This window comes from Agelaius phoeniceus, chromosome 5 (genome assembly GCF_051311805.1).
Source record: "Agelaius phoeniceus isolate bAgePho1 chromosome 5, bAgePho1.hap1, whole genome shotgun sequence".
Lineage (NCBI taxonomy): Eukaryota > Metazoa > Chordata > Aves > Passeriformes > Icteridae > Agelaius > Agelaius phoeniceus.
Genome location: NC_135269.1, coordinates 58,819,101 through 58,845,276, shown reverse-complemented (window position 1 = coordinate 58,845,276; position 26,176 = coordinate 58,819,101). Strand labels below are relative to the sequence as shown.

At 42.0% G+C, this 26,176-nt stretch overlaps 1 protein-coding gene across 1 annotated transcript in view; it reads left to right on the top strand.

Moving 5' to 3' along the window:
• The first annotated feature begins 596 nt into the window (after window positions 1-596).
• The window catches only part of SLC2A13 (solute carrier family 2 member 13), a 146,923-nt gene continuing 121,343 nt past the window's right edge, over window positions 597-26,176 (top strand). The window contains exon 1 of the mRNA XM_054632034.2: window positions 597-1,429. Coding sequence (XP_054488009.1) covers window positions 883-1,429 — 547 coding nt within the window. The 5' untranslated portion in view covers window positions 597-882. The remainder of the gene's footprint in view (window positions 1,430-26,176) is intronic.

Genomic DNA, 26,176 nt, shown 5'->3' with positions numbered 1-26,176 from the left:
GTTCTTGGAGCTGCGCAGCCCCAGGGCCCTTCCCGTTCAACACCCTGAGAACAGGGAGAACAGGGGAGGTGGGACAGTAAATCGACACTAACGATCTGAAATGGTTTCCGCAAGTGAGCTTGGACGAAGAGAGCGGGGAGATCCCAGCAGTGAAAAGCCGCTACTTCCGCGCTCAGCAGCACAGCCAGTGTCACCCCGTGCTTCAGAAAATGACAAACGAACGGACGCAGAACGCTGTCTCCGTTCAAACGACCCAGTTATTAAGCAAACCGCGATCCTTACGCGCCCGGCACCCGGACAGCCCTCCCCAGGCAGTGCGGAAACCGCGCGGGGGGCAGCCCCGGCCGGCGGCCCCTGCTCCTCGTGCAGACGGGGGCTGCCAGCGGGAACAGTTCCGCGGGCTCGGGGACCGGCCCCCGGGCTTGCGTGGCGCCCACCCGCCCAGGGCTTCCTTCCCGGCTTCCCTCCCGACTTCCTTCCTGGCCCCAGCGCCACCGCCAGCCCCGCCGCCCGCGAGCGAGCGCGGCGGGGGCGCTCCGTGCGCAGGCGCTCCGGGCCGCGCCTGCTCCGGGCCGCGAGCGGCGGGGGGGCGGCCGAGCCCGCCCCTGCGCCCGCCGGGCCGCGCTCGGCGCTGTCCCCGCCTGCCTCCGCCTCCAGCTCCGCCCGGGCGCTGGGAGCGGCGGCAACTTCCCCTCAAGTCCGCCCGGCGGCGGGGGGACGATGCGACCCAGCTGAGCGCGGCCCGAGAGGGGCGGGCGCGCTGAGGACGGGCAGCGTCGGCAGCAGCGGCAGCCCCGCCGCCCTAGTCTGAGTAGCCCGGCAGCCGCCCGCCTCAGCCCCCTGCCCTCCCCCGGTCGGGGCGGGAGCCGCCGCGGCCGTCCCATGTCCCGCAAGGCTAGCGATAATGTGGAGTACACGCTGAGAAGCCTGAGCAACCTGATGGGCGAGAAGAGGCGGCGGCAGGCGGACGGGTCCGCCGGCTCGGGCGCGGCGGCGGGCGAGCGGAGCCTCATCGCCGCCGAGTCCTGCTCCAGCCTCAACAGCACGGCGTCGGGCGGAGAGCTGGAGCGGGCGGCGCGGCGCCAGTTCCAGCAGGACGAGACCCCCGGCTTCGTCTACGTGGTGTCGGTCTTCTCCGCCCTGGGGGGCTTCCTCTTCGGCTACGACACCGGCGTGGTGTCGGGGGCGCTGCTCCTCCTCAAGAGGGAGCTCAACCTGGACGCGCTCTGGCAGGAGCTGCTCGTCTCCAGCACAGTGGGCGCCGCCGCCCTGTCCGCCCTGGCCGGCGGCGTCCTGAACGGGCTGTGCGGCCGGCGGCCCTGCATCCTGCTGGCCAGCGGCCTCTTCACGGCAGGGTCCGGCGTGCTGGCCGCCGCCCGCGACAAGGAGACGCTGCTGGCGGGACGCGTGGTGGTGGGGCTGGGCATCGGTGAGTGCCGCACCGCCCCGCCCGGCTCCCTCCCCCGCGGGGACCCGGCTCCAGCCCGGCGGGGGCAGCGCTCCCCCGGGGCCGGTTTAACCGAGCCGGGAATGGCCCGTCCCTGCACTCCCGCAAACCCCTTGCGGTGAAGCAGAAGGCGGAGTAGTCCCGGAGTGCCCAAGGCTGGGGAGCTGGCGAGGGAACGCGTGGCTGAGCGAGGTCCGGGTGGTGTGCAAGGGGACGGGGTGTGTGCTTGCCCTCCTCGATTTTACTACAGGTGTAGTCCTGCCCCGTTGCTGGGAGAGTTGTCCGCTTTCTGTACGAGGAGAATGGTCTCGCATCCTTCCTGCGGTTTCATGTTTAGGGTGGTCTGTCAGTGTCGACACCGCACGCCGCAGGCTTTGCACTTGGGGGGGTTCTGGGAAGTCAGGGGCGAGGAGATCGCGTCGGTCTTTCTGAACTGTACCTCTCTGCTGGTTCCCCGCATAGCTTTACTTGGGCACTAAAGGAATGCCTCTGGGGCAAAATGAGGTCTTAATCTCCCTGGTCTGAATAAGTTAACGATTGCTTTGGAAGGCTTTGGATTTCATTAATGATATACTCAACGTGAATTGCTGCTTTTTATTTGCCTTCCTGTATGGGTTGCAAGCAGTGGGTTCTCGTAAAACTTTGTAGTTGTCCCAAGGAACTTGCAGTGATGAGAACTGTTTTCTCTGACCTGTGAGACTGGTTTCTGTGCCGACTATATCCTAAATAGCCCTCAAGTTTGAGTTGCTCTTCAGCTTCAGCTGCCATCCTATCTGGCAGTAATTGAATTATACTCATCATCTAAGATAGGCTGTATGAGGTTAATCACAATTCCTGGACTATAGTAGGCTTAGTCTTGCATCCCTTTCTATCTGAAAGCACAAGGACAAATTGAGAACTAAGATTGTTTTTGTCTGTGTAGCAAAGTTATGTTTCTTAGCCATTGGATAATTTTCTGAGTCCTCAGGCTTGTTATAGACACACTTTCTCTGATGCAAATTGTGGCCTTATTAAGGAAGAAAAGTTAGTGAGTCATAATAAGGGCTGTCAGAAACAAAATTGTCTCCATCCATGAAAAGGCTCATGCTGGTTTTCCCGTACAGCAACATCGGGTTGCAGTTTTCCTACCTCAAGTTGGATGGTTCTTTTTTTAATTTTTTTCTTTGGAATGCTATCTCTCTGCATGTTTGCTGTTTATTTCAAGACTTTAGACTGCAGAATGTTGATAATATTGGTAATGAAGTTCAGGAGGCAAAACTAAATTTGACTATGAGATTGTATGGATAACAGGAGTTTTGATGGCAATATGTAGTACATATATATAGTGGTAGATACTAAAAATACTAAATGTGATGTCTTTCTGTGTTTGTAAAGCTTGTCGTGTTCCTTTACTGTAATTGGTTACAATGACAACTTTAGGGGCTGTAGAGAAACGAAATGGATGGATGGTTTGCTTGACTCCTGTGTGTGTGTTTTGTAGAGAGATACATAGGCATGTTGGAATTGTCTGACCATTGTGCAAATAAATAATATTCAAATTATTGGAGAGATATGAGACCCGGGACTTAATATAATCAATATATAACCAGAAATGAAAACTAGGAGCCCTAGATCTCTTGTGTGCCCCGGGGAGAGCAATCTTTCTTTGGCCTCTGTCCACATCAGGGGCAGAGGTGGTGGTTCTGCTGGGACTCTGGAGAGCTGAAGTAAGAAAGGAGAAATATTCTGGGGATTTTGGAGCACAAAGACAATAATTTGTGTTTTAAAAATGTGATGTTTTAGCTGACTGCTCTTCTTTATGTGATGTAGCTCAGAGCCAGAAACAAAGCTTTACCTCAGGTTGCTGTGGTTAAGCATGACAAGAGACTCCAGGAACTGCAGAGTCCAGTTGTAACATGGTTTGTTTTACAAAAGAAAAAAACCTGTTGTGGTTCAAAGCTGTTCTCATATAGCAAACAAGAACAGTCTCTACATTAAATCCCCCACCAGAGGGAGCCTGGATAATTTAATGAAGGCATTAGAAATTGGTGGAAGTTTTTTCTTCCCTTTCATCTCTTGGAGACTTCTGACTATCATTTTACTGCCCAAAGTGAGCCAGAGCTTCCTAGTGTTGGTGTGAGAAGTCTGTACAGTAATGTGACACTTCAGCAAAAATACAAAATGCTAAAATGTGAGGGTGCAGGGGTGTAGTATTACAAATGCTTTCCTACCTGAAAACCAGTAAAAACTTCTTAACTGTGTATAATTTTATACATTTCTTAGGTTTCTTTCCTGTAGCTCTCTGCAAATTGCCCATCAAAAGGTCTACTCCAGATACATGTGGGGTTTTTTTGCATTTACTAAGTGAATTACTGTGTTATGATCAGTCCTGTGGTGCTGTAAAAGCAGATGTGGTGATGTTCCTTCTGCCCTTGCTGGTGGCAGGGTAGATTGGTGTTAATTTTGTCTGTGTGAGAAAATGGCTCTTTTTCTTGTGACTGTGATTTATAAAGGAATAAAGTTAAACTTTCAAGGCTGAAAACCAGAGGATATATGCTGAAATGAGGAACATCTCTCATTTGTCTGTCCTGTCCATTTTTTACCATTTTCCTTAGAGCTGTTTTGAAATGGAAAAACTGTCCTTTTCCTACAGCCATTACAGGATGAGATGTTTCTGGAAATAAAGACTTTCTCTCAAGGACAAGCCTAAATCCTCTTTTATTATAAATGTTGAATAGATTTTTATGGTGGAAACTGTTATATTCCCTTTTCTGTCCCTCTTTCCCTCAGTATTAATACAAAATATAGAGAATGCATAAAAAGGGAAAACATGTTCAGCATGAGCTTAGAATATCCTTAGATCTTTTCAGATCTAAATTTCTAAATACATAGTTCATGACAGTTGCAGGCTAAATGGCTTAAGAAGAAGGTTATGGCTGTTATTCCCTCCCATCTGCCCATTTCCAAGCAGTTCTGGTGCCCTGGACTCTTTAGGAATTTGTCTGAGCCAGATGTCAGCAGTGCAACACTTGGACAGATATTCCTTACAGCAAATGGGGGCAAAATCCAAACATTTAGCAAATTGGATTGCATGAGCTTGGTAACACTTAGTATGAGCTTAGCTAGGTAAAGAAGTTATTGGTTCAAATTGTGTTTGGACCTTTGGCATCTGATAATGGTGAAGGCCTTCTGCTCTTGTGCTGGCTGCTGTAGTTTGGTTACTGTGCCTTAGAGGAAGGCTGGGCTCTTCACTTGGCTCATATTTGCTCTGTCCCAAAGCCTGAGATCAGGCCAGAACTGAAACAATAAAAGCAGGAACCAGGCATGACTGGAGATGAGAGTTATTTTTCCTGAACACTTGCTGTCTTGAGCAGGAAGGCAAAGAGTGAGAAGGGTGCTCACTGGGGCTAAACCAGACACTAGAAAGGATAATAATAAACAGCCATGTTTGCAAAATCACTTCTTTCTTAGGCTGTGATCGGTCCAATGTCCCAATTTGCTGAACCCTTTGGCCATGGTTTGCCAACAGCTCATCTGTCTGCAATGGGTGTTGTTCATCCTTCTGTCATCTGGGGATGCTGAAGGTTTTAAGCTTACAGCTGGTGTAGGTGGGTGTTGGCATGGTGCTTCAGGGAGTGAGCTGTTCAGGTTACTTTTTCAAGAACATTGCATACCACCTGTGGAAGGAAAGCAGTTGGAGCAGAGCTCAGGAAGTGACAGCATTGAGCTTGCTCCTTCATAGCTGATCTCTGTCTTGATGTACAATCATTAGCTGGATAATTAGATACTCCTGTCTTGTTTGGCATGCAGAATAAATGGTGCTCAAATAGTGATCAGCTTTTCAGGTTTTGTTTTCTTGCTGAATGCTTAGGCATTACTTAATGCACACATTACCCAAGCTCTCATGAAAGCAGAGTTACTTAGGATTACAGAATGTGTATGTTACTGAGTCGGCAGTGCAATGGGGACCTGCCTGGTTAGATGCCTTATCTTCTCCTTTACTCCTGTCTTTCATACATGAGGTTTCTTCACAATGTAAGCGACTGCTCGGTGTGCTCAAAATGTCTCTAGTATTTTTTTGAAAGGCTATATTTGAATCTGACATATGTAGTGCATCTGGTAGCATCTTTTGACTACATATGTAGGTCATTTTCTGAGCAGAGGAAACAAGACTGTACACAGAATTAGGCAGGAGTGAAAAGTTCTGGCATATGGTTGTGGCTCCCCTGGTGGGGTTGGCTTCTATTGACAATAAGGTTCAATGCCAAAGGACAAAAATAACCAAATTTATCCAAAGGACTTGCATCGTGTAGTGCAAACTCTGTATATTTGAAGTGGTTAAAACAGGTCTGCCATATAATCTGGACTACTAGATATGCTGTGGAATACTAGAAAATACCTGGTATGACATGTTGCCTATGAAAGGTTAGGATATGTGTGCTGGTTTTTATTACCTTCTTTTTTTTTTTTTTTTTTGAATATGACTGAGCTTTTTCAGGTATTTTTTTCAGTGTATTTTTATCTTGGAAAACCAGATTAATCTTCTCATCCTCCCTCAGCAACCTGATATGGGAAGCTCTGAAGCTTCAGTCTGTTTTTATAACTGAGTGTCCACCAGGTTTTTTTAAAGGAGTTTATACCTTGGTACATTTTGGAGTCACCCTCAACCCCCAAATATGCTGTGCTGCTTCTGACAGATGCTTGTAATTTTCAGTCCAGAGGTTCATAGCTATTTTTACCTCTGGAGACAGTGGTTTCTTAGTATAAACTGGCAGTAGAGATGGAGGGGGATGGAGAGAAGTTTCTGGGTTGTTGCAATTGATTCTTGTGCTGTCACTGCCCACAGATGGTCACCCAAGCTTCCAGGACCTAAAGGTACTGACATTACTGTGTGTGCTCAGGATTGAATCTCTGTATTTTAGGAGATTAATCTATTCTTGGGCAAAAGCATCTGGAAGGATACATTAGCTTCTGATTGGAGCTGAAATCTTTCAGGGTACCAGGATTAATTTAAGATTAAAAACTGTATATTTTGAAGTCCTCTAATTTTGTGTGCCTTGGACAGGATACACAGTACTATGCTCAGTTCACTGGCACATCAGTAATCACTGACTCCATTAATGTTTTGTCTGATGGTTTCGTACAAAAATCAGCAATTTGCGCAGGAATGTTGCTACCTTATATTTAGTGACCATTTCAGAATAAAATACTAAGTACACAGAGTTATATCCAAGAAAATTTTGGGATTTTTGATTCCTCTGGACACGCTTTAAAGTCATAAGGGAGGTGTTTTGGCCTTTTTGCTATTGTTTTTATTTGACTTACAAAAGAAATTAATTCCCATAGTTCAGAAACCTTGAATTTATTTTCTGTCTTTAAAATATGGGAATTTTTCTAAAATAATTTTCCCTGTACTTGGTCAAACTGTTCTGTTAAAATATAATCCCTGTTGGATTATCTTTGTTTATTTTGGAAAAATATAGAAAGCATCCATTTCATAGGTGACATAAAATTGAAATTATGGTCTTCTTACTCCTGATAAAAAGGCAACTTGAAGGAAGCTTGTAGTGTTAAACACAAGTGTTTCCTTACCTTGAAAAATTCATGTGGGCACTGTAGGTGGGCTTATTTTCAGAATGCTTTGTTTGCTACAGGAAACAGTAGTAGCATCCATTTACTGTGATGTTAGAGACAGCAAATTGTTCAGCTGGAGCTCTTGGGTCTGAGTGACTTGTTTGGCTGAAGTTTGCACCAGTCCTGTCAGCAGAGGCACAAGTCAGGGTATCTGGGGACAGTCCAAGCAGCAGATTTGAGCTGCTGGCTGCTGTCTCGTGCTCTGCACTGCCAGAACTTGCACCTAATTTTTTTTCTGAGCATACTAATTTGTACTTTGCCAATTGTAATCTGAGAAGCAATGAAAAAAGAAAAAGAATCCCTGAAAGGAGGTGCTGAAAAGAGGAGGTCTTTTAAATTATGTTTTTCCTTATCTCATTATCAGTAGACTTCAAGATTACTTACAGCAGATGTATGCTCTTAAGGGGAATTTTATAGAATATATCTTATTTTAAAATAAACTGACTTCTTTTAAAAATAGTATTTTAAGAATCTTAGGGATTATTACATTCAAATATGGTAAGCTTTTGGGTTGCAAGTCCTACAGAAGTTCTGAAAATTGGTGATTCCTACTTAAGATGGTTGGACTCAAAGTGAGAAACTGTGGCTGTGTGGCATGCTGGCCCCACAGAGGTATAATGGGCCTGATGGATAGCTTTGTTTGCAAAATTGCTTTTTGGGTCTTCATCAGTGGGCTTTCACATCTGACCTGTGCAATCAGTGTTTCTGGTGTGCAGCTTGTGAAGAGCATGGGTCTGCATTGAGCTGCTGGAAGCCTGAACCCAGTGACTGATGCACATCAGGAGAGCAGAGTTCCACCTTTGGGCTTCTCTTTGCAATGATTATGCCTCTGAACAAGTATCATAAGAAGCAGTTGTTAATTCTGTTGTAGAGATCTTGTGTAACACAGCTCTGGATGAGTCTGGAGCCATCTGATTACTTTTGCTAAACTCCCTGTAAGTATTTTGATGCAACTTGGGTGTAACTCTTCTAAAATGTATTTTGCACATGATAGTTGTAGAAATGAAGATTTAAAAGCACACATTCCTCTTCTTTCCATTTCTGATCTTCCTCTGATTTGTTGTCAGATTTAGACTGGTTTTGTAAAGGATTTATTCAAAGTAAATGCATGTTCTGAAGGGGATTTTTTCATAGGTGGTTTCTTATTTTGGCTTTTTATATACCCAGTAACTGAATTTAGGTTTCTTAGCTCAGACAGTCTGTCTCTCCTTCCTTCACAATCCCTTCTAGCCATGGTGCTGGCACAGATGAAATGCCACACAGTGACCCCAGAGCCCCTCTCCCCCTCCAGCTGGCTGTGGATGGGCCACAACATGCTTTCAGCCATGGGGCTGGCCAGTGTGTTCCCACTTCCCCCCAGGTTTGGTCTCTTGCTCAGCTGAACAGTAAGGGTGTCTGCCTCATCTGGAGTTGTGGACAGTCTTCCTTTTGTGTTCCTCCCTTTCAAACCACAGATTCTTGTTTGGAGTCCCCATGAGTGCCCTAGGGATTGCACCTGGGTTGACTTTCTTTGGAGTTCTGCCATCATTTCATGAGGCTGTGTGCTGGTGAGCTCAGACACTGAAGCAGTTGTGTAAATTTAATAAAAAAAAATAGAAGTCTATGTTTATTGATGAATGCAACTTTTTGCCTTTACCTTGGGCTGGTCCTTTAGTTGTCACTCAGGGGTTTTCCCCCCTCCTCTGTAGCTGGGTTTTTTAGTTGTGTGTATTCAGGAGTCATCAACCCAGCTTCTCTGCCTGAACTTTTCTTCCACCCTCCTCCTTGATTTTTCCAGTGTAATTCAGCAAGGGAGCAGCTCTCTGGAGGAGGTTTGTCCTCTGTGACTAATCTGAATGGCTTCTTGGTTCTCATTAGAGCTGATGTTTTCCAGGACCACCTGGCACTGACCTTGGGGCTCATCCTTTGTGAGTGTTCTACAGCAACAAGCATATTCTACTCCTGAGTGACAAGACAACTTCCAGCCAAAAAAAATTTCCAGGCAGGAATACCTGATGCTTTTAGCACAGGGGCTGTCAGACACTGCAAGGCTGAACAGTCTTCAGGGGCAAGTAAGGATTCCCTTTCTTCTCTCTGAAGGCCTGGCAATTGCTTCAGGTGTCAGTTCTAGAACTTTCTGGTGTCTTTTCAACACTTTATTTGGGAAGGTCTAATTTCCACAAGTCTCATCTCAAGTGGTGGCTTTGAGGAGCTCCCTAATCTAAGGAACAGCCAGCCAAGCACATGCAGCTGCATGCTCAGTTGTCTCTGAGGCAGGAGTGAAGTGGCTGTCAGTCTCCAGATGACAGACGCAGAACCAGGAGATGCCAGAAATGGTGGAGAACCTGCTGTGTAAACAAAAATGTGTGGCTAAAATTAAAGTCACCTTGACATCACCCATATTTTCATAGTCTAGACAAAATTAAATAGTTCTAGAAACTTGGTACCATAAGTGGGAGCCCTATGGCAAGAGTTTTCAAGCCTTTTCCCAGAAGTGGGAGTTTCTGCAGGCTAACCTGCAGAAACAAGAAGTAACAGCCCTTTTGTTTCCCTTTTCATTTGTTTGGGAGCCTCATGTACAAGAGAAGCAAAACCAGTGATTGTGGTTTTAATGTGTCTATGCATATAATCACTTTGGAAAAAGATTGTTTCCCAGCAGCTGGAAGTATTAGGTATGTGTTTGTGTTTAGCCACAGCTCTTCTGCTTTGCTGCCTTTCTCTGGGAATACAGGGGCATGCATTCTAAGTTGGAAAGAGCAGAAGAACATGCCTGGGGTTACACAGGTTGTGTTGCCATTGCTGTGGCCATGTAAACAGGGAATGTGTTCTGGTGAGTGCTGCTCTGAGAAACATCTGCTGAATGGATTGCTGGCATGTGCCAGTGGAAGAATCTTTTTAATTTCTGCTTGCTCATAAGAAATTCTCTCCTGTTCCTTCTCCTAAATACTTTTTCTGTGCAAGAACCCTACAAAGACTGACCAATCTCCCTTTCTTAGTAACACTGGATAATTCTTTAGGTATGTTTTCATAGTTTTAGCACTCCTGCTCTTGGTTCACCAGATAAGAACTTTAAACTTAGTCCTACTTGAAGGTGCCAATAATTTGAACTTCAAATCCATCTTGAACTGACCACCCTTCTAATAAATGGGTGGATATCAAAGTTTTGCATTGGGTTGTTCTTTTCTGACTGTCTTCTTTTCTTCAAATTGAGGGTCATAAAAGCACAAAAGTGACCTTAGTGTCATTAAATAACTTCATGTTGTTAGGACTGATATGTTGCTGTGAGCAGTGCCATTGTTCATAAGCCATTGATTACTTTATTCTAATAGTAAAGTTAAATATTGGTACTGTTTGAATACTATAGCAATTGCCTTGATTCATGTCTTTCCCTGAGCTGTCTTCTACAGTTCATCAGCTCTTGCTTTTGCATCTCTCTCATTTCCAAGGGCAAGAGATGAGCAGATCTGGAAGTACTCCTCCTTTTGCCTAGTGCAGTACCAGAGCAGAACTGCTGTGCCCAGAGGAGCAGGAGCACTGGTGCCATCCTGTTCTCATGCCTTGTGGTGCAGTTTAGCCTCAGAAACAAGACCAGACCAGCTCCTGTTTGCATCCCTCTGATTTCCTCCCTTAAATTACCATTGATTCTTGTTCAAAGCCTATAATGGTACTACAATACTTGGAATCTGTGATTCTTTGGAGTTTTTATCTAATATTATGAAAATTCAAACACCATGACCCTTTAGGTTTTGCAGCACTAGTCGTGGAGGAGCTTGCAGTACTTAACCTGGAAAAAATAGAGTTATTGTTTTACTCTATCATTAGCTTACAAAAATGAATAGGCAGTCAGGATTCAATAATTTCTTTATGGAAGAGTTAGATGATCCTGATGCTAAAGACAACTAACTTCTAAGCATGTTGCAATTTTTTTCTCATGCTTTTGTAGCATAGGTTTCACATTTCACCTGTAAAAATTGTCAACATTCCAATTGTAAAAATTATCAGGAGTTAGGAAAGAAAAAAAAAAGCTACTATCTTAAAAGTGCCTGAAGAAATTCAGAAGCAAAACCTCTTTATTGAAACTAATAAATATACTTAATAAAGTACTTATGAGATTTTTATAGGGAGAGTGGTAGCTGACTAAATAAATTATGATGAAAGCCATGACAAGAAGGCTGTAGCAACTTCAGCAATCTAGAAATATAACAAGCACAGAGCCTACATGAGATATTGGAGGCAGGGAATATTTTTACTGCCTCTTTGAACATGTCACTGGAGTGCAATTGGGAACAGGGACAGCTGGGAGCCTAAATTCTTTTATAGCTGGTGGAGGATGGTATAGCAGAATCCCAGAGTCAGAGGGCTCAAGTCAGATTTAGTGCTCCTTTTTTCCAATAGGTGATAGTAGGAAAGAAATACCCATTCTTATGGCATTTTTTTGTATGTTTAAGGTTCAGGTCAGTGTGCTTTATTTGCTGTTCCTAGTTGTATGAAGACCCACTCTGCCTGTTATTTTGAACTTTGCTGCTTGTAGCTGCCTACCTAGGAAGTTTTGTTTATGAAGTTAAGGAGATAAAAATCATAGGGACCACCCCTAAGTACTTGCTCTCTGATTTGGTTAGTTAATTTTTTTAGGATTGTTGGTTGGAGCTGTGGTGGAGAATGTGGAGAGTGTGAGGAGAAATCTGAGGAAGGCAGTGTGGTAATGGGTGAACTGCAGCAGGCTGAGCATGGAGGAAGTGGTGGATAGGTCCAAAGCTGTGTGTACTTTAAGCATGCACTTCAGCAGATGTTTGCATACAAGTGACCTTTTCTGTTTGTTCACAGGTCCTTGATTATTGGACTGTTGAGGTCAGTAGTAGCTATGTCAGCACAGGAATGGGGAATCTGCCTGAGGGGAAAAGGTAAGACTGGTTTTATTCACTATGGAGTTCAGCTAAGTCTTTTGCCTGGTAGACTCCCTGCTCCTGCATTAATCATAGGTGCTGCTGACCTCACCAGTCCAATTCAGATTGGAACAGCTTGGTACAAATGAAATCTAAAGCCACCTGGGCAATTTCAGGATCCTGAAAATACAGGTGGAAAGGCTAAAATGTTGCACATAGGCATTCATGATGTTTTACCCCTAAAATTCAATCACTGTGAGAATATTTTGAGCTCGTACTTGTGTCTGGTTTTGTCCTGTGTGTTGTTCTTGGTTAGGAGAAGAAATAAAGCACAGATCCTTCCTCTTGTAATGATTGACTGGTGTGTTCTTGGAAAAAATCACTGAGCAGAAACGTGGGCACACATTGAGTAGAGCATTACACAAATAATGTTAGTTAACTTCTCTTTTAGTGAGTGGGAATGTACTTTATTAAGTTCTTTGACAATTTGGATGAGACTATACTATTTATCATAAAATCTAGCATTATGTAGGGCACAATATTTGTTTGCACCTGTGTGGTCTGTGTGATTTCCTCTGTGCATCTTGCCATCCTGCAGGTTTAGGGCTTCACTCTGCTCCTGAGCCCTGGAGCAGGTTTTCCAGCTGGGGTACACAAAATATTATCATGTTCAACAGCCTGTGTGCTTCTGAAAAAGCTGGAGTTTCATGGTATATTTTTTAGGTCATGCTTTGTTGTTTCACCTTCTGTTGTGTCTCTGATGGTGACTTTAGAATAAGAAGAGATGCTGTTTGTGTTTTGGCTTTGATTCTGCCTACTCTGTCCCCACCTACTCCTTCCCTTCATTTCAAAGAGGTCTGTTGTATCAGTCTGCAGGCCTCTCCCTGATTCAAAGTTAATTGCTTTCCTGACACCCATGTAATATCTGGGCTATTAACCATTATCCTCTTAGATGTGGTGTGGTTCCTTGCACAGGAGGAAACAGTACTCCAAGCTTGTTATGCAGAGTGCAGAGAAGCTTCTCCTCATAGCTCAAGACCAGCAGTCCTGTCTCCTCTGTAACACCAGTTGGATCTCTAGCAGGATCCAAGCCACCTGTTTGAAACAGTTGTGCTTAATCTATTCAGAAGCTAATTCTCAGTAATTCACCTTGTCGTGGTGAAAGTTCTAAGGGACTGTGTGCATGTTTTCTGGTATTTTTTGTTAGAATATTAACATGTTTCTAGCTGACTTAATAGAGCCTCTGCTTGTATGCTCACTTTGATCCCTGAGTATGGATTTGTTTCAGATGAGTTGCTGGGGCATTAGTCTCCTTGGCAGTGTTCTGGCTGGATGAGGGTGAGCCTTGGCTGCCTGTTAGCCTGCTCTCTCAGGCTTTGGTATTCATTCTGCTTTTCTTTCTGGAGACTCTTTGTGGGATACATGGGATGGAACTGTGCTTGTGTGTTAAGTGTGATGGGGACTTCTTGTGAACTACTTTGCTGCAGTCAAACTAGTCAGTTCTTCAGTTTTGCTGGCTGCAATGGCTTCTTACCCTCAAGTTTCTCCAGGGGGTTTCATTTGGGCTGGGATGTAGGGAAATCAGTCCTTGCACTGGTGCATAGAACGTGGAACTGGAAGTGTGAGTGCTGAAGCAGCACTGTTTGAACCTCAGTAATTCATTTGCCATACTTGTCTTTCCTAGCCCATGTTGGTGAGAAACAATGTCTGATCCTGGCCTTCTAGACAGCCACAGTGGGAAGTGGGAAGGAAAGCAGACATCTGGAGAGTTCCACATGTGTGGGTATGCACAGAAAGAATTGAGTAATGAAATAAAATTCTATTGCTGAATATTTTAATTAGGAGTTGATTGTATTTTTGTGGTGAGGAAAAAGGAGATTGAAGATGGTTATGCAAGAGCATACTGTAAACCAAGTGTACAGATTTTCAGGATTAATGTGTTTGAAACAGATTCCACAGCTGTGCTGTGGAGGACAGGAGAAAATATGAAGAATGGCTTTGGGATATGGGACCATTCTTTCTGCTTTTAGTGGCTGATACTGCTGACAAATAGAAATACAAACCAAAGAACACTCAGAACAACTGTGAAAAGGAGACAGAGTAAAGCAAATACTTCTCAACCTATTATTGCTTTAGGGATGCATGAAAGGTAGATCTCAAGATGACAAGCAGGAGAGATTTAAAGTGCTGAAAGCACACACTGCATTGCAAGCATAGTCCATGAGGAGCTTTTCTAGCTGTTATATTATTGCAGTAGGTTACAAGTCTTAGGGAGGAGGATTCTGTTATTAAGGAGGTTATCTTTGGTGACAGGAAGAGTAGCATTCTGCTAGAGCAGTTTATTCCCAACCTCTTGACAACAGCCTGTCATCAACATGTGTGCTTTGCAATGGATAGTAAAATTCTATGGGGAAAATACCGTGGTTTTATTATTTTCTTACTGTATGCAAGTATAAATAATACTAAGTTGGCAGGTAGGAGAGCATAGTGACAAATTTGGAGATCTGGTCACCTATGAGCCTGTTTTGTGCTTCATTGTAGGTTCCTAGTGCTTCATTAGAAGCTATCACAACTGGTTCCATTCCTACTCACAGTTACTTTATTAGTGCTCAGTTTAATGATTCTTCCCAGTATTAATTAATTCTGCTTTCTGATGTTGCTCTCTTGCAGTATTGTCAGCAGTCCCTACCTTTTGTTTTGGGAAATAAGAAAGAGGAAGTAGGCCAAAAATATTTTAAAATGTAAAAAAGTGATTTTTACTTTTGAGTGGAAATTCAATTATCTGTAGCCAGGTTTTACCATAATTGATGTTTCAATTAATTCTTGCTATATGAAGATTTAATTAAATACTTTAATTAAAAAATCAGGTGAAATGTGATATAGGGAAAGTCAAGATGGGAGATAGTAATTACTCGATAGAGTTTCTTTGGAATGAGTCCTGTGAGGATTCAGACATCCTTCCCTGCTCTGGTCTAAGACTTTTCAGTTATCCTCAAGTATGGAAATTTCTTAAATTTTTCTCAGTGAAAGTGGAGTAATGCTGTAATCACAGGGCTTGCAAAGTTTATTTTTTAGAGAGATCCTGGATTTAGTTATTTTTCTCAGTGGTAGCTTGTGCATTAATCTTTTCCCTTAAAGCTTGAACTTTAAATGAGATTGTCTTGTCACTTTGAAGAAGAATGTGGCTTCATTTTTAACTAAAAACTTTTCAGTTTTAAGGATGGAATCCACCTCAAAGTGGGAGCAGGTATGAAGGAGTTAAAATTTACTACCCTCCAGTAGCTGTGGCTCAAGTACAAAAAAGCTGGGTCACTTGGAGGCTGGCAGACAGAAATTGAAGCAGTGGAGTATTTCATTGCCCAGCTTGTTATCTGACAGCTTACACTGATTTATTGCAACTTGTCTAGTGCACGTCCCAGGAAAAGCAGATTCTATCTTAGAGATACTTGCTGTATCTGTGTTAATTGGAATGGGACTGGCAGATATACTTTTTAAAATTGCAGCACCTAATTTTTCTTAAAATTTCTCATTTCCACTATTCTTTTACTGTATAGGGGCAACGCAGCAGACTGACAGGAGAATCAGTGCAGTGCCCTGAGTTGCAGAATGGCACTTCAGATACCCATCTTTATTTCCTCTTAATCTTGAGGTTATCTAAAGTTATCAAAGTCTTGTATCACTTAATGAGATTTAACAAGAGCAATGCAGCGTTTGCCCAGCTTTCTCTGTAGGCTGACCTGGAGCTCTGCCTGAATCCTCCCCTGCTAATGTGCCTGGAGAGTGAAAATGGGGCAGGAAAGAGCTGCTCTGCAGGGGGACTCAGGAGTTGTGCTTGGCGCTGAGTGAAGACCTAACAAAGTGCAAAGTAAACACTGAAGTAAAGCAGCTGTTACCAGAATTACATCTGCTGTTTGGAAAATGACTGTCAATCACAATGCATCTAGAGAACTGCAAGTTGTCAAAAATTGAAAGTCATGAGAGCAACATTTCCCAGAAAGCTCTTTGGCAGTCCATTTCCCTGACAAAATTTAGCAGTAATTTCTTTCCACCTGCAGCATCCATCCACTCCTGGTTGGCTAAGGCTTCCTCAGTTTTTTGTCCCTTAGATGTTGGTAATGGAGTAGTTGATCTGTTCCTTTTTTCCTTTTAGCACTTGACACTTACTGTCTTGCTTTTGTCCCCCTCAAGTGCAGCAGCCTCATTCTTCACTTGTAGCTGCTTGTTTTTTGTCACTATAAGCCACTGGTGGAAGTAAATACACATCAGAAGTGTTTAAAGCCACCTTGTATCCCTTGACAACTTGAATATTACACCATGAGTGCTGCAGTTGTGATAGTCTAGGAGAGCAGTCACAAGTCATTTCCATGTGCAATCCTGTGTGACATGAAGAAATTGGCTTATCCCTCTGCTAAGAGCACTCTAATGCAAGATCCTTGTGCTTATAGTTAAAACCCTCTCTGAGACTACCACTTCTCTTGAGAGATCTTTACTTGGGATTCCTCCATAGGATGCTCTTCTATTACAGTTGCATGCACTGGCACTGAGCAGCTGTTATGGAATTGGTAGCAGGGAAACTCCAGATCATGCGGAGAAGGACCCTTAATATTGCACTTAAATATCACATATAGTATCTATATGTGATACCTTAAATATCGCACTTAAATATCTATATTTTAAATATCTAGTGGCAACTAGATTTTTAAGCTTAGCTGCTTCTCTTAAAGCAAAGAAGTGTGCAGCACTGGTTGACTTAACCCATGGGCACTGGGAAAGGCCTTGCTCTCCCTGGCATGCAAAATGTGGGTGCTACAGAGGGTACCTTGAGGAAGAAGTACTGCACTGATTTCTACCACCCCCCACCCTCCAATACTGCAAATATTTTCCCATATGGTCATAAAGAAAGGAGTTTTATTATCTTTACATGGATCACTTGTTTTTGTAGACACAAGCTTGATTGTATATGAATCTGCTAGTGTAGAAGGAAACTGAGCAATTGCTGTGATTCCTATATTTTCATTATAACTGTAGTTATACTTACATTACTGTCGTGAGTGCTACTTGCATTATAAAGACATCATTGAAACCTAGATTATAAAATCAAGCCTTAGGCTGTAAAAGGCTTACAAGGCTTTTGTTTATTTTTTAGAGTAATAGGTACAAAACCATATAACTGGTACCTGTCTTCCTACCAGTCATGCTGTTTTCTGCACAAGTGGATAAATGTAGCAATTCCTATAAAAATATAGTTCTGTGTGTTGAATGTTTGCAATGTATTTACCCATGGCAAGCACAAAATTACTAGGAATATACATTAGATAAACATTATTTTTTGAATGGCTTTCCTGAATAGGGAATGAAATCATTCAATGTTATTTTTTCTCTAAAATGTTCTTTTGTTTCTCTAAAACACTAAATTTGCAATGAGATTAGTCTTTCTAATTTTTATTTTTCTTTTAATTAATTGCAAATTATGGGTAAGAAAATGGGTTCTTCTGCTAATCTTCATCTGAAGCTTCATGTTTAGAGACAGTTGCTAGACTTGAAACCCAGTGTAACCTAAAGCAAGTTACAGAGAAGTTAACCAGTTTCACTTGTAGAAAGAGGCACTGTTAAAAACAATTTAAGTCTTAGTTGAAGAGTATAACTTTAGCTTTCAGGTATAACCTGAAGGCATGCTTTTGGCTGAGTTCAGCTTCCAAAGCTTGTTCATGTTTATATAGATGTCACTTGCCTTAGAATTCTTGTAAGTTGGGTAAAACATCACTGTAGTAGAATTAGGGAAAAAATGGTTTATAAGCAAAAGTGTAAAGTTACAAGGAAACATTTGTTTTCTGTATAGCTTTCAAACCATTATCCTTGTCCTCTGAAAATAAAATTTCTCTACACAGAAAATACGTGCTGATCCTTGAAGCATTCAACCATTTTTCTGAGGTTTTTGATGTGGGATTGGTTTTTTCCAACCATGTAAAGATTGTGTTTATAATTCTGACTTTCTGGCATGTATGGGCAATGCAGATGAGCCCTGATGAATCTTTCTGGGTCACTATAAAACCACATTTCCCTGCTGGAAATTGCAGTTTGTGTGGCTGAGTCAGCAGAAGGAGACAGATTGGCACCCCCAGCCTCTCAGTTAGTGCTTATGGTGATCTGTGCCTTAGCACAATTCTGTGCCAGCCACCAGATGCAAAGCCTCCAGGGGCCAGTGGGGTGGCTGGGATGGGGATGCTCATCCAGATCCCCGGCCTTGCTGGATGGGGAGCAGCCCCTGGGTGGGGAAACAATTCCTTGTCTGTGCCTGGGGCTGCCTCAGGACCTGAGCACCTTCAACTGCTGGTTCTTCCCAGGTGTGAGCAGCACCTACAGTGCAGTCTGCTGGGGCTAGGGAAGGTCTACAGAAAAGCACTGCTTATCTCAATTAGTATTTATTTAAACTGAAACCACTCTTGAAGTAGATCAAGTAGTGCTTGACTTAGGTGTTTATACAAGCTGTCATAAAGAAAACTACTATGTTGTATTCATAATTTTCAAGTGAAAATAAAAAAAATGCTCTTATTTTCTCAAGTGAGAAGTTTTTGCCATGTGATAAAAATAAGTGTTGAGTGGTATAAACATCTAGGCTGCTTTACTCTTTCACAATGAAAGGTCTGCATCTTACAATGTAGTTACAGATTTTTGCAAATAGTCTTGATCAAAATTAATTCAGAAACAGAACAAATTAGAACTTTTTCCTAGTTGCTTTTGGTAGCTTTTACTCTCTTCTAGGGTTGATTGTTATTCTAGTATTGCTATAATGATCCAAAAATGCATTTCTTCATTTCTTTTATCTTTCTGAAATGGGATCTCACAGATATGAGCTACAGGCACAGATTCCCCAGTATGGCATTCTCAGTGGGATACTCAGGAACTCAGGCAGCTGGGTGGGTTCTGGCTGGGATTTTCCCAGCCTGGATTAATAGGAACAGATGGTAGCCATAAAGAATGACTGAACACAGGTAACTAATTCCAGGTTGCTGAGAAGTGTAAACTGACATCTGTAGTGCTAGGTGTGGTCATGTGGTCATAGGCTTGGACAGTTGCAAAGAACTTTGCTTCACATTTTCTGGATAATTATCTTGATTATTTTGCCTCTTAAATAATTAAAGTTAATTTGGTTAATTAAATCCAACTCTGATTTTGTCACTCAAGATAAATTTCCTCTTAACTTTTTTTTATTTAACTATTATAACCTTGAATAATCTCAACATAATTTTGAATAGACAAAGTTATTTGTTTAGGAATAGTTTCTTCCCAAAATGAGCTGTTCCACAGATAGTGCTAATGTTGAGTTGAATAGGACCCCACAGATTAAGTGGTTTTAACACTTAGAATCATAGAATATCCTCAGTATTTTTAAATTACTACCTGTTTGTTATTAAAGATCACTACATTCTTTCTGTAACTCCTAAACTGTTTTCTTTTAATAAACTGAGTAAACTAAGCTGTATTTTAATAAACTTTCACACTGTAGCCTGTAGGTGGTTTTTGTCTGTCTTCCCTCAAGTGTCAAGGCTCACTTGTTTCCATTGCATAACCAGAAAATTATTAAAATATTAAAAATATTCCTTGCCTTAAAGAATTTCAATGTAGAAAAATCAGAACTGTGATAAATAGTCGCTCCTTGATTATGCTTTGTTGAATATTCATGTCTCTTTACTATATATGATCACCCTAGGCTGTTCTTCTGAGATGCTGTCCTGGAGATACCAGAAAAAGGCCTTAACACTTCAGTTATGGAGGAATTGTATTCTGTATTGGCATGTTAATTTTGTTATGAGCTGGATTTACTTCTGTATCTTTTGAACAAGGGAGAGCTTGAAACTTGAAATTACTCTTGTGGAAAGTTAATGCTGTCATCTTGGGGCATTGCATTTCATCTATGACAGTTGTGGTTGTTTCTACTGGACACAATTTGAGGTTTTCTGAAGTGAAGAAGGATTTTGTGGTTTTCACCCATGCTCATAGCACATAAAAGTAAAAAAGCCTTCTTGGGGTCATCAGAAAGAATTATTTATTCAGGCTCATTAAAATATGATTGTTCTGTAAATCTGAGACAATATCAGCTAGTGAGGAGCTTCATTTGCATTTCTTCAGATTGCTCTGGTCCTTGACTCCTTCACAGTTGGATGCCACATAGGAACATAGGGTTTTGAATGCCATATATTATCCTAGGGTTTTGGTTATAATTACAATGTTGCTCACACGGATTTGGGCTGGTGGCTAGTTAGGGATGTAAAGGTCTGGAATTACTTTGTTAGGTATTCAACAGTAGAGGTTTTTTAGTTATGATGAGCCAGCTCTCTACAATTCAGTAAATTACTGTTAAAATACCAGACTTGAATGAAGGTTGCTGATGTTGATCCCCTGTTCTAGAAGGGATGCACCTCAGTCTGTCTATTACTGTGATCTATGTTCTCATGTGATTTTGGTGCTGCTGTTTCTCCCACTGCCCTTGTGCATTTCAGTGCTCTCCTGTAGCCAAGTACAGTTGTGCCACAGCTGAAAAATTGACTTCTACTAATCTGACATAGGGGAGATACTAAATGGAGAAGTGTGCTTCCAGTCATCCTTGAAATAACTTTCAGTAACCAGTTATAAACTGCTGATAATGCCTTTACTGGATATGTGCAGTGGGTGGGAAGCCAAGATAGTGGAGAGGACTTGAGCTTTCACTGATATTCACACTCAAGTACAAGCTGTGCAATGAATATTTTAACTTATCTGCTAGGGAGATGGTTGATGTACTAGAACAGCATTCAAATGCACTGCTTTCTCAAGTATTTCCTATTAGCATGTTTAATAGGGCACTCTGTTATCCCCTTAGGTTGACTGTCATTACTGAAAGCTGAAGTGTTAACTGTAACAGCACAAAAGGACTCTGAGACTATAAAAAGGCTTAATTTCTGATTAGGTTGAGCAATATAATTGTAATATGTTGTGGAGCTGCCTGTAGAATAGGAGGTGGCTGATTGTTGACAGCTCCTGTATGCGTGTTGGTGAAAACTGAAGTATCCTTTGCACTTAAAATGTATCCCTTACATCAGCAATGGATTTATTTCCCCCACAAACTATTTAAATAGATTCTTCTTTGATGGTAAAGATTATACAGTTATTGTAGAACTTTTCAATTCTTTCAGGAAGTTAACCAGCATATTGCCCCTGTCCTCCTGAGTTCTGCTACTCAGATATGAGCAATGTTCTAAAATTATGAATTGGCAAGAACGCTGGTTTTGTCAGAGTAAAGCAAAAACCTTAAAGTATAATTTTGTGGGAATACAACTGAAAGAAAATACTTTATGAAAGTCTTTTTGTCTATATAACATGACATACTTCTGGGGTCAATCATATTTCCAAGGCACTAAATTCAGATTGCATGTCCAGTATCCAAGATGTAGGACATTTACCAGATTTCCTGCAAAGTTGCAGTGAGAAAACATTAATTCAGCTGTAGGCTGGCAAGTTTCCCCTTGTCACCTTAGGAGTTTGCTGTTATTTATACTCCCATTGCACCCCCACTAAAAGCTCACCTTGAATTTGTATTCAAATTTTCTTGTAGCGTAGCAACCTCTGCTAATATTTAATTCCTAATTCTCTTTGCCATAAATTTGCTTCTTCATCAGGTTGCCCCCATAAATCCCCTGTCTGTGGAATCACTTGCTGCTTGAAATCCTTACCATTAACACAAACCATTATGGGATGCTTCTTAATTAAGTGAATTTTAAAGTTGGCAGCATTAAAGTTGAACATTTGAATGAAAATTTGCTCTTGCAAGGTATGTGAAATATTTTACCTTGGTTAAGTACCTCAGTACAGCTTTCTATGTTAGTGAAGGATGTTTTGAAAGGAAACATTTTACTTTATGCCTGTTCATTTGGAGCTCCTAACACAAATTTTTGTAATAAGCTGTGTATGTTCTTTGTTTTTAATAGACATTAATTGCTGAGTTGCTGTACTTTGAAATAGGATCAGAGATTTCTTTGCACTTTTTTTATTTATTTATTTTTTATTTCTTTGCACGTTATTTTAACTCTAGTTTCCACCTGGACAGTCTGGAGTCCCATGGTGGTTCAGGTTACTCCATTGTCATAACTAGTCCTGCCTGGGGGCCAGTACAGTCATCTGATGTCATTGTGAACTGTTTAAAGGAGATAAGTGGTACAGACCCCTTAAGAAGTAGGTGGATATCCTTCCAGCTGGTTGTATTCCCTGGTTGGCTTGGTTTTCTTGCAGAGGGTCAGCACAAGCTGGACAGGAGGGACAGAACCATGCTACAAAGAGACATCAGCTCCTGGATGTGCCTCCTTAGCACTTCTAGTTAACCATCAGTCCTCTTTATTCCTAAGCATGAAAGACTAATTGAGTTGCAGTAACAACAAAAGTTTGTCAGGAAGCTTTCCCTGTGTTTTTGCTGCTCCTGACACTGGTTATTGGCTGATGCCAGTGAAAAGACTGACACATTTCTGCTACCTTAGAGCTCTTTTATTGTGCTAGCAGTAAAAGTGCATCTCATTCAATATCCTGTCTCCAGCTTTTGTTGCTCATCTGTTCTTATGACGCACCTTCTTCCCTCCTGTCAGCAGGAGACATGACAGGAGCTGTGGTGGAAGTCCTGATCTGGACAGGGTACATTTATATCTGTCTGATCTGGCACAAGGAAGTCTTTAAAAGGATTCCATTTCCTTAGCATTAATGCTCAAATACATTTTACAAACAATAACTTAGATTCCATTTTTAGTCCTTGTGTTTTCTACTGTAATCTCATTTCTTAAAATATAATTCTAATTATCACAGAACTCTCCTTCATTGACCTTTTTATTTCTCTTGTCAGTAGATTTGTTGACTTAGTTTCTGAATTTTTAAATGAGTTCTTTATGATGCTTACATGTTCATACTGGGAATACCTTTCTGGATGATAAGGTAACTCTAAGATGTCTTTTCACACCTCTGGTCTATTGATTGTCTTAAAATTGAGCTGTGTACAGACTTGTCTCTGCTTTCTGCTGGTAAGTCTGCAGATTATAGTAGGAGCCCTAGTAATTAGTCTCCTAAGTGATTTTAGGAGTGGAAAAACATTTAACATGATTATTTCAGCCCATTGTGTCATCTGATGTTTCCCGTAGAATAATTAGATGCATCTTCTGGTCAAAATTTAAGGAACCTTCTGTTATGTTTTTTCTAAGCTTTATCCTTTAATGAGGTCAGAAAGTTCATGCCTTGGTTACTCAAGTGGATAAAGGCTGGACTTCTCTGCTCTCTTTTTTCATATTTCGTAGCTGTGGTGCACAATGTAGAGCTTCAGGCTTCTCTGACAGATTTCCAGCTAATTATTTTCATTTTCTATTTCTCATGTCTTGTCACTTATCAGCTCTACTAGTTAGGTAGTAATATACTTGCCTGCAGCAAGAATCTTTTATTTGGTGTGAGCAATTTAACAGTGAGGGCATATTAGAAAATGTCATCTAGGTGTCAATGAAAGCATTCTCATATGAAGGATTAAGGAAAGATTCCATTGCAGCTATATTTGTTTTGCTAGGAAAGCTGTTCTTTGTTTTTAAATTTCTTTAATATCTGGCTATTAAAATAATTACATAACAAATACTGGTTATGTATTTTAGAGATTTTTATACTTGACTAATACTTAATGCACTGCTTCTGACTATGCCTTTTTAGAAGAACTTATCCTCCTGTGTTCTAGTGTGTCTTAAATTGAAATCAGAGGAGGAAAATCTGGAGAACATAGATGCATTCTAAGGCAACTAAAAGCAAATGAGTAATGCAAATAACACTCGAGAATCTAAAATATTATTTCTTTAAAGTCATATGATTTTTTTCTCTTATTTTCATCAGTTTTAGAATAGCCATTTTTTCACTCCTGGTGTTTTTTCAAGAAGAACTTTGCTTTTGTGTATGAGTGCTTGCTGCATGACAGATAAACTGGGAAGGCTTTCCTAATTGCCTCCTCCTGTTCCCTGAAACCTCCTGCTGTACTCTTTCAGACTCAGAGTAGCAAAGCATATGTTTTGATATTGAAATGATAATTGAAAATATGTAACAAATGTGTCTTTTGAATTGAGATTTTTGCTTGAATGTTTTGAACTTGTAGGTCTTGGGACACACGGTAGAGGAAGTAGGATCTAAATAGAAATCCACAAAGGCTGTTTTAGACAGCAATGTTGTGAACACATTTCTCAGGGCAAGAAAGCTGGCATGGAAGCTGCAGAATTACAGAGTCATTTTGGTTGGAGATCCACATGTTGAGATGGTCAAGGCCTACTGAGCATGGTTGTGGGCTGCCTGCTCTAGCTGCCCCTGCTTGAACAGCAGTTAGACTAGGTGATCTTCAAATGTTTCTAGCAATCTAAGCAATTCTGTGTGATTTTGAGCTAATATCCTTAGATCTTGTGCTATTTATTGCAGGTTTGATAATAAATAATTTCAGCTATTGTATTAGTGCCAGCTGAATAGCTCATATCACTGGCTAGCTTGTGACAGGACTTGTGTCACAGGGGTGTGCAAGCTCCCATTTCTCTGTTTATTCCTGTAGTCATCAACTTGTGAGAAGAATGCAGCAGAAACAATAAACCTGTTGTCATGATGCCTCTTGTTCAAGACTTTTTACAAATACATGTTAACTTTCATACCACCCCTGTGTTATGCAACAGGTTTTAGTTTGACCTGTAAGAGGGGCAAGTGTTGTAGCTGTGGCTACCAGGGTTCTAGCAGTGTCTCAGGGCTGGTGATGTGCTCTGAACATCAGTGAGAGCTGCTGGTCTGGAGCTGCTGGTTTGGCTCTGCTCTGTGGATGCCTCAGAAGCATTTTGGCTGGCATGCTTTGAACAAGATTCCTCTGCAGGTCCTGGTAGAATTGTCTTCATCAAGAGTTGAAAGGGGAATAAAAGGTAGCTTTTTTACAAAGCATGTATTGGTTTTGGTTGTGCACATCTTTCTAACTGCTTTCTAGTAATAACCTCATGTAGATGTTGCCATCTTTACTTCTCAAATTAGCTTCACTACATGATTATGTGTGTCAAAGATACATGTTAACTAACTTATGTGGGGGGATAGAATGTAAGAAAATAAAAATAGTGCAGAAGGCAGTCTCACCCCTGAGGAGTTGCAGCTGTACTAATCAGCAAAGATTAGGAACAGGCCTGCCCTTAATAGGCTACAGCTGTGTCCAATAAGGATGAGTGCTGGGTGGGTAAAGAGTGGGGTAGCTGGGTGAGTGGGGTAGCTGGGTGAGGAGAGGGCTGGAGCCTGGTGATTGTGCTGTGAAGACAGAGTCAGTGCTCTGAGGAGCTGCACATGAGAAATCGCCAAGAAGGTATGGGAGCTTTGCAATAAAATGACAACAAACATACAATCCCAAGGATCCTATGGGAAGATGGCCACACCACAGTGGGGGAACAAGCCTGGGCATTGGGGTGAGATGCCCAAGGCAAGGGGGTGGCTGGGGGAGCATGAAGGCCCAGCCTCACCAGGCCAGGGCTGCCACAGCTGTAGGGCCCTGCCCCTCTGCTCCAGTGGTAGCTGCTGCCTCACATGGGTCCTCCGTGGCTTTTGTTTGGAGCAAGTGGACACACATCTGTGCTTTCCCAAAAAGGATTTGCTGTTATATGTGTGCAGTCTCCATCACTTTAATCATCATTATTTCAAATGCTGACATGAAATATGGAAGAGAAACACCCCTAATGGTGGGCTGGGCTGAAAATTCACTTCTCTCTCAAATACACAAAGGACTCTTTGAATGCTTCTTTCCATGATGCATTCTGGTTGGCTTTGAAAATTAGTTGAATAAATTTTTAATGCTCTTTTTTTTTTTCCCCTGACATTTTTATTTGGGCTTTTTATTCTGTGCCGGTTGCTCAGTTGATAAGAGAAGGAAGCACTGGCATGTCCTGGGAGGCCCTGCTGGGAACTGGGTTATCATGCTGAGATGCTACTGTGAGTGTTTACCTATCACAACAAAGGATCTTCTCATGCCATTTCATTATTGAACGATCTGTATTCCTTGCTCGAGCTTTTGGAGGCTCCCAACAGTCCTGTCAGGCTAACCTTGTTGCTAAAGATGATTTTGTGCTCTTAGTTTGGCAAGTCAGCCAGGCTAGCCAAAGCCTCTGCCATCCCATGATGAGTCCCTTCTGCTGTGATACAAGCCAGGAGCCATAGCTGTGCTTCAAGAGCCATGTGCTTGCTTTTAGGTGACCCCATTTCCTGC